This window comes from Amblyomma americanum, chromosome 9 (genome assembly GCF_052857255.1).
Source record: "Amblyomma americanum isolate KBUSLIRL-KWMA chromosome 9, ASM5285725v1, whole genome shotgun sequence".
Lineage (NCBI taxonomy): Eukaryota > Metazoa > Arthropoda > Arachnida > Ixodida > Ixodidae > Amblyomma > Amblyomma americanum.
In genome coordinates, this window is record NC_135505.1 from 6,794,478 (window position 1) to 6,803,229 (window position 8,752).

Consider the following 8,752-nt stretch of genomic DNA (forward strand, 5'->3'; position numbering starts at 1 on the left):
CCCAGTAAGCCTGTCCTGCGTACGGCACCGGTCCCACCATCGGCGTCGCTTCATCCTCCCTCTTCGCCACAGTACAACCCTTGGCGCACACCGGGCCATCATCCTATATGCTTTTCGTGGGGCTTCCCCGGCCGCGTGACCCGCCTCTGTCGTCGCCGCATGGTCGCCCCTCCAGCGTTTGCGCCTTCTGCCGGCTCACCCCCGCTGCTTCGGGCTGCTCCACCTCCGGAAGCGTACGCCACCGACCAGCGCCCGTATACGACCCGTCGATCCCAGTCCCCACGTCGCCGTACACCGTCACCTATGCGCCGTCGCCCTACGTCCGCTGACGAGGGAAACAGTTCCGCAGTTGCCGAGGCAAGAACTGCATGCTCTTCGAACAGTTCGAGGCCTCATCGTTCTCCCACGAACATTCTAGTGGTTTCTGTCGACGGTATGTCTGTGTCCGCGCTTGTCGACACGGGTGCTGCTGTGTCAGTGATTGATGAGAGACTGTGCCTTCGCTTACGGAAAGTGACGACGTCATTTTCTGGTCTGTCGCTTCGCACTTTAACCGAAGAGAGGATCGCACCTCTGGCCACATGCACAGCCCGGGTTGTTATTGCTGACATTTCGTACAGTATCGAATTCTTGGTCTTGCATTCTTGTTCCCACGACGCGATTCTCGGGTGGGACTTCCTGTCAAAAAATAACGCCGTTATCGATTGCGCCCGCGCTGAGGTAGAATTTTCTGCATTGTGTGTTGAACTGGCCGGCGAGCTCCATTTCGTGTGTTAGCAGAAGCTCACCGTCACTGAAGACGTCCATTTCGCTCCGGAGGCTTTAGCGCTTGTATCCCTCTTGTCAGCGAAGAAGTGGCCGGATTCTTCTCGATTAAAAGCAAACTGGTTTATTTGAGCTCAAGGATACAAAGGTAAAACGAACTGGTTCATTAATACGTAGTAGGTTCGAAGGATCTGCAGAGCTGGGAGGACCGTGCTGACACGTCTCGTTTCGTCGGCGTCTCTCGTTCGTCTCTCAGGGAAAATGCTCTCGGTCGAAGCTTGGAGTCTCGCAGCGCGCCTGTCGACGGCTCACGTTATGTCGTTGTTCTTCGCTTGCGTGATGCCGAGGCTTGGGAGATTTAGCAGTTCAGAGTACGGATGCGGGCGCGGGCAGCCCTCGTGAACGCGTGGTTTATGTTGCACGGAGTCGAATGTCTTGGGCCACAGGGTCTGTGTTTAAACAGGCTTCAGAATGGATGTGCAGCCGATCCCCAGTCAGCCCGGGGTTTTTTTGCGACTTTTGGTCTTCTACCTAAAATCAACATTCGTTACTTGGAATGACAACAAGTATATTTAAAAGCAAGGTGTGTGTATTGAGTCTTGTGTAGCGCCCATTCTAAGTGAACTTTTTCTAGCCCAACATGACAGAAAACTGCATGACACAATTCCTGAGACGGCCGTGGTAAAAATTTTCCGGTACGTTGACGACTATTTCGTCCTTATAAATTGCAGCCACGAATCTTTCACCTCAGCGGTATCGCAGGCCCTTTCTTATTTGACCGATACTTGCCTCTCCCTTTGGCGCATGAAACACCCAATGATCAATCGATCAGATTTCATGACCTGAACCTTCGGTTTTCCGATAACCACACCTGCTGGTCTTACCAACCTAGAGGCAAGAAGCCACTCCTGTCCTTCACGTCAGCCCACACAAAACTTGTCAAGTGGGGCATAGCAAAACTGGGTTTCCAAAACGCGCTGCAAAAGTCATGTGAGCATCTCTTCCTGGACAGCTTCAACAACCAGACCAATCGCCTTTTAACAGCAGGCTACCCCTTGCATCTGCTTGTATCCGTAGCCGGCTCCATGATCAAGGAGTCCCGGCCGCACGTAGGACCTGGTGCTTCCAACGAAAGCGCAGAAATGTTGTGGTAATGCCGTACCTTCACACAATCAGCCATTGTCTAAAGAAAGTCGCACAGCGCGCCGGCTCCCAAAAGCTTTCCGCCCTCTGTTCCAAAGTGAATAACCCGCGGAAACTCGAGGGAGTAGGATGACACACTCTGACCAATATGTCCCCTGTGATTCAGAAATAATTCACTTCGTCCCAGTGTCACGAGAGAAGAGGTACATCGGTCAAACAGGAAGGTGCATCAATATCCGTCTCCAATAACATCAAAACAACGTAAAAAGTATAGCCACTTTTGGGCACTTGGCTAAGCACTATAAGAAGTGCAAAATCACAGAAAACGACTCTGAAAGAAACTGCACCCCTGACTTTAATCGCTGCACCACTATCAGCCGAGGACGAGACAGGTTGACGAGGGAAATCGTCGAAGCCCTCCAAATTCACCATGCTGGTGAACAATTCGTGAGCACTGCATCTCTCTCCTTGTCGGAAAAAGAGCTGAGTTTTCTCTGTGGCTTGATGAACATTTAAGGTTTTTTTGTGCCACTTACAGCTAAATGATTCAATGATCTCTTGTTGGTAGTGCCATAATCTTGTTTTATCCTCCGCACCGTCTTATAAGATTTTAACGCTTTTAACCCCCCCCCCCCCCCCCCTTTGAGCACGTTTTTAAAGTTTTTACGTCTCATTTTTTATGTATTTTCCCATCTGTGTCCCTCATGGTTTTAACGCATTCTTCCCCCCCCCTCTCTTTTGGGTAATTTTTAATTTATCTTGTTTTTGTTACTGTCACCTTACCACTTTTTTGCGGTATTTTACACCGTCTTTCATCGCTTACTTCGTTCGTTCCTGTTTCTGAAATTTTGTGACGCGACCACACTGATTGCCGGTTATCGCTGCAGCAGCCCTGTTTACCACCCTCTGATGTCTTCTATTTAAGCATCTTTCCTTCAAAATAAAAATTCAGTTGTGAGTTAGCGCTCGTGTATGTCGTTTCTTCGTGGTGTCCGCGTTTCATCCCGCTATTTCTAAGTACAATGCATTACCAACTAGCCCGGAACCTTGCTCTTCTGTCCTTTATAATCTTCATCACCATCCTGTAAACCACAGATGTCACTGTTATGGCACGGTATTTACTTATGTCAGCTTTGTCCCCCTTTTTCTTATATATCATGTTCATTCTACTTAATCGCCATTCATCGGGGCCTTTCCCGTCCACTATCATTTTATTCACTACCTGTATTAATGTTTGCTTGGATTTTGGTCCTAGCTTCTTTATTAAGTTAATCGGAATACCATTTGGTCCTGTTGATGTGCCACTAGGAGCCTTCGTCTCTGCCCTTTCCCACTCTTTTTTCTCAAGTGAAACTATTGCAGTAACTGGTCTATCCTCCTTCGATAAATTATGTGCAACATTTCTTTAAATTTTTCTGTCATCATTGTTCCTATGTGTTTTATCGCTTCATCCCCTTTTAGTCGAATACCCTCATCTGTAACAATAAACCTTTGTTCTAGCCTTGTCATATTATTCATTCCATTTAGATGTTTCCAGAATTTTTGAGCTGCTTTTCTGTCCTTTTTATTTACTTTTGACATCCATTGAGCCCCATTTCTTCTAATTTTCTCATTAATCAAATAGGATGCTTCCCTTCTACACTTTATGAAGGTATCCCATTTTCGGTCTACTTCAACTTCTGGTTCCCCCTCTTCTTGGAATATCTGTTTTCCCTGGACATTTCCTGCCGTTTCTCTATCGCCCTCTTGACCTCCTCATCCCACCAACTCTTGGGTGTGCGGCTTTTCCCTATTAGTTTTACTCGTCCCTTAGCAAGCTCTAGCTCCAGTACTCGAGTTAATCTGGTATAAGTCCATTCTGTTTCACTATCCTCAAAAATTACTTTCTCAATTTGTTTGGCTGCTGCGTGCAATTGCTTTTCTGAGTAAAAATTCCCCTCTGATTGTTTATCTCGATTTAGTCCGACATTGGTTTCTCTTCTGAAACTAAACTTGATACGCTTGTGGTCACTACCTAGACTTCTGGAACCACGTTCATCTATGCTCATTACTCTGAATATATTATACATTCTCTGTGACAATAATGCATAATCTATCGTCGAGTGCAGACTCCTGCCTCCCATGTTATGATCCCTTCACGCTTCTCGGTACTGTTGTATACAACTAAATCATGCCTGTCACACATGTCCTGCAGCATGCTTCCTGCCGATTCTGTACACCAATCCAGGTCTTCCATATGTGCGTTTATGTCGCCTAATATAATTATCTCGCCCTCTCCTCCTAGCTCATCAATCTCGCTTGCAATACATTCTAACATTTTCCTGTTTTCCTCTTTGGCATTAGCTCCTGTCATGTCTCTAAGATGCGTTTCCACAAAACCATATACCATTAATTCCTCCTGCGTTAACTGTGCTTCAATTTCCTCCCATTTCAATCTATTCCTGCCACCTTGCATGTAGTGAAACATATATCTGAATTAACTTGGCCCTGGCGCTTGCGTCTATTTCTTCTCTGGCGCTTGTGTCTATTCCACCGTCCCTATGATCTTCGTTCTTCCTTCTCTACACTGGTTCCTGCAGAGCTCTGGGTCCCCGCAAAAAAGCTGTTCCCCCGCGACCTATCCTACTACCTACCCTCTTGCCAGTGGAACCACCGTAGTGAATGCCATCCTGTGCAAAGTAGTGGGGCCTGACCTCGTACACTTCCAGTTAACTTCCATTACCGCGTATCTTAGTCGTCGACTCATTAGCCTAGTTACATGGTTAGCCTCAACGATCCTCCTTTCCGTTTCGCTAGCCTGCCTCTTGACCTCTGGAATTGTGCATATGGTCACATGCACACTGTCAGAGGCCTCTCTAAGCCTACGAGTCCCCACTTCTAACTGCTTCTCGAGATTCTGGCTCCTCCCCTTCAGCACATCGTTGAGACCAGCATGGATAACGACAAGGTGTTCGCCATCCATGCTGCCCCCCACCACCTCCTAGGCTTTGGCCATTGCATCTATCATGCACTTCCCTGACTGGGCCTCCACATGCACCATCCTGTCCACCTTCACTGTCGTCAAAACGCCTCCCTCAACCCTCGCTACGTTCGAGTCACCAACTACCAGAACCCTGCTCCGCTCTAACTGTTCGCTTCCTAACTGCGACTGTTGCCCTCCGGATTGCACTACCTGTCTCTCCCGCCGCCGTACGCTACTGTCTAGAGTTTTTACCTCTCTCTCTTCCCCACTCAGAGCTTGTTGCGCTACAGCACTGTAGGATCGACGAGCCTCGTCCCCCACCTGACATAGTGGATGAATAAAACGTACACTCGCCAAAAAATGGGTTGTAAAATATGACGTTTCGGGACCACTACGAGTCCCTTGTTCACAATGAAGATGGACGAAATGGGCCGCGTCCTTGGTCCCCTCGTTGGACGAACACCGACATACGGGAAAGATTCGGCTTATTTTGTTACTAAGCTGAAGGATGTGGCGGTTGACGTGGATGACATCATGGTCTCCTTCGATGTAAAATCCATGTTCACATGCGTTCCTGTTGAATTCGCTGTTGAATGCTGCGAGAGAGTACTGGAAGAAGACGCATCACTGCCTTCCCGAACGCCTTTTGAAACAGCTTATCTGTGCCGCCTCCTGAAATTCTGTCTGCAGAACACATATTTCATTTTCAAGAACGAATACTACAAGCAAGTCTTTGTTACGGCTATGGGTGCGTCGGTATCCGTAACCTGTGCCAACCCCGCGCTCGAATCTATTGAAAGTTCGGCCCTCCAATCGTTCCATAGTCGTCCGAAGCTCTTCTTGCATTATGTGGACGATTGTTTCTCTGTGATCCATCGCAGGGAAGCCAAACCAATTCTGGACCATCTAAATTCTTCTCAACCTACAGTTCAATTCACAATGGAAGAAGAAGTTGCCGAAAGGATTGCTTTCCTTGATGTCCTTGTTCTCCGCTCTCCCGATGGTCTAGCCACTACCGTTTTCCGAAAACCCACACACTGGAAAGTACTTGGATTTTCAATCTGCCCACCCCATTGGCCACAAACGTTCCGTCGCGTCCGCTCTATATAAACGTACAGCTCGTCTTTTCACCAGTCCCGGTCTGCGCTATTCGGAGCAGAAAAAAGTCCGCATCAACCTCGAGAAGATTGGTTATCCCCGACAACTGCTGGAAAACGAACAATGCCGCTCTCTGCAACCTGCCGAGCCCCGACTCATCGGACAACAGAAGCGCGCGAGCATAACTTACGCCCGGGGGACAAGTGAGGCTCTGGCACGGATATTTGCAAAATACGATGTCCGCATTACGCACGTGCCATCCAGCAAGCTGAAACAACAGCTCTGTCAAGTTAAAGTTCGCCTGGAGCGCCCATGTTACCCCGGAGTTGTGTACAAAATCCCCTGCAAAAACTGCGATGCATCATACATTGGCGAGTCAGGCGATTTTAAGAGAAGATCAAGAGACCACAAGAACAACGTCAGCAAATGTCGCACCTCATCGAACGCACTAGCACTGCATGTTCGAGAAATGAAGAACAGCATTGACTGGGAAAACGCCACAATCTTAGACACAATGAAACCTTTATCGTCCCGACTGCTTTTCGAATCATTTTATATTCAGACTACGGATAACGTTATTAACAGGACGAAGGGTAATCTCCCAGATAACTACGCCCATTCACTGCGCTGTCAAGTGCGCTTATAAGAAGCGGCCCATTTCATCCGTTTAAAGTTAAGCGCTTGTCATGCTGTAAATCTATCTATGCACATTCATTCATTCCACGCACTATACCCAACAATAACGCTCTCCATTTAGATGCTTCTACCACCACTGATCGGGAGAAATTTTATAAACTAATATCTGTCACTATTTCTGGGTAACATCTTTGCGTACATTGTTAACTTACCAGTGCGTTAGGTTTTTGTTTTTTTGTTCTGTTATTGATGACTCTAGTTCTTTTATTTTCCTGCCCTTTAAATAGACATTGTACAACTTGTATTAACTTTACTCTGTTAATGTTTATGTTTCTTGCCATTTATGCTTCAATGTTTAATTATGTCGGTTTTGTGTTTTTATTCCTACGATCCACACGCTTTTATATGTTTTTTGTTTGTATTTTGTTGAATTTTGGGCTTATTCATTTCTTTCTTTTGAAAACTTGCCTGTACCGCCCCCCCCCTCTTATGTAATACCCTCAAATTGAGGGCCTTTAGGGTTATTTTGTATAAATAAATAAGTATGGAGTAAAATTTCACAAGTCATGGCTAGGTGGCTTGGAACATCGACCGATTTAAAGGGTTCAGCCTTATCCATCCATCTATCCATCCATCCATCCTATAGAAGACGGGCACGTTGGTGACCGCCGCTTCCGGCGGCGTGATGAAAAGGCAGACCGCCGTCGCCTGCCTGGAGCATAGGGCCGAAGGCCCACGTACACGATAAACGCATACGTTGAGAGAGATGCGGGGTTAAGTGCTTCCTTCGGCTGTTCGAACGAAACTGCTTGATCTCTCAAAACGGCGAGTGAAAAAACAAAACCTTCTCTCCTCGTATAGCTTTTGGCGCGAGGGAGAGAGAGAAGAGGGCGAGGAGTTAATTCTTGCTGAATAGCATTGGTCCCGAGTGGGCAGAGTGGGTGAGGGAACAAACACGGGTTAATTTTTTATTCAGATACCCGAAAGGCCCTTATGGGCATTACAGGGGGGGGGGGGGGGGGGGGGGGGTTAACAACAGGATATTTCAAACACAATTAGGGGGGGGGGGGGCAAGGCAATATAGAACATCGCGGTAAGGATCACCGAATACAACAAGAAAATATAAAAAGAAAAAAAGGAGAGAATTGCATACATGATGAAAAAAAAACAACAACAACACTCCGTACAAAGCATGTAGATACACTTACAATGCGTCAAAGGCATAAAATTCTGCTTTTACCCAACATGCGTAAAACTGCATTTCAAATTACTAACAAATGAGTCATGATCACGTATAGAAGCAATTTCTTTCGGCAGCTTATTCCAGTTATGAATAGCTAGAAAGAGCGGTGATTGTCGCAGGAGATTCGTACGCGCAAACATGGGACGCACTTTGAAGGGATGGTCGAGGCGGGGGAAAATTTTTTGTGGGGGTTTGATATGGGATGCTGTAATGGATGACGGGGCATGATACAATCTGTGGGAGTGGGAAAGTAGTGCTAACAGTCGTCGTGTTTCTAGAGACGGTAATTGGAGGGACTTTTTGATAGCCGTGATGCTGGATGTTCTAGAGAATGTTTTAGTGATGAAGCGTGCTGCTTTATTTTGTAAAGATTCCAGCTTGTTTATTAGGTAAGTCTGATTTGGATTCCATATTATGGAAGCGTATTCAATCTTTGAGCGAACTAGAGCTGTGTAAGCTAATAATTTAGTTGACTGATTTGCTAAATATAAATTTCGCCTAATGAAACCAAGTGTTTTATTTGCTTTCGAAATTATCTCATCAATGTGATCATTCCATGTAAGGTTAGAAGTTAAATGGACTCCCAAATATTTTAATGTATACACATTCTCTATGCATATGCTGTTCATAAAATATGAACTTAAGTGAACGTTACTGGCTCTGGTAAATGTCGTAGTTTTTGTTTTAGAAACATTAATTTCCATTTGCAATTGCTCGCACCAAAGTGAAATTTTGTTTAGGTCGGCCTGTAAAATATTAGCGTCTTCAGAGGTGATAATTTGTCTGTAAAGCACGCAGTCATCTGCAAACAATCGAACTGTTGAGGTCAGGTTGTTACTGATGTCATTAATGTAAATTAAAAATAAGATTGGGCCAAGTACGGATCCCTGGGGAACGCCAGATTT

The 8,752-nt window shown here is 46.1% G+C and overlaps 1 protein-coding gene across 1 annotated transcript; it reads right to left on the reverse strand.

Annotated features, from left to right (window-relative positions):
* Positions 1-7,840: 7,840 nt before the first annotated feature.
* LOC144105151 (uncharacterized) lies at positions 7,841-8,551 on the reverse strand. The gene has a single exon (XM_077638318.1). The coding sequence runs from the start codon at positions 8,549-8,551 to the stop codon at positions 7,841-7,843; it is 711 nt and encodes a 236-aa protein (XP_077494444.1).
* Positions 8,552-8,752: the final 201 nt, after the last annotated feature.

Coding starts and splice junctions, on each gene's coding strand:
- LOC144105151 (XM_077638318.1), bottom strand. CDS start 8,551: ATGGAAATTAATGTTTCTAAAACAAAAACTACGACATTTACCAGAGCC.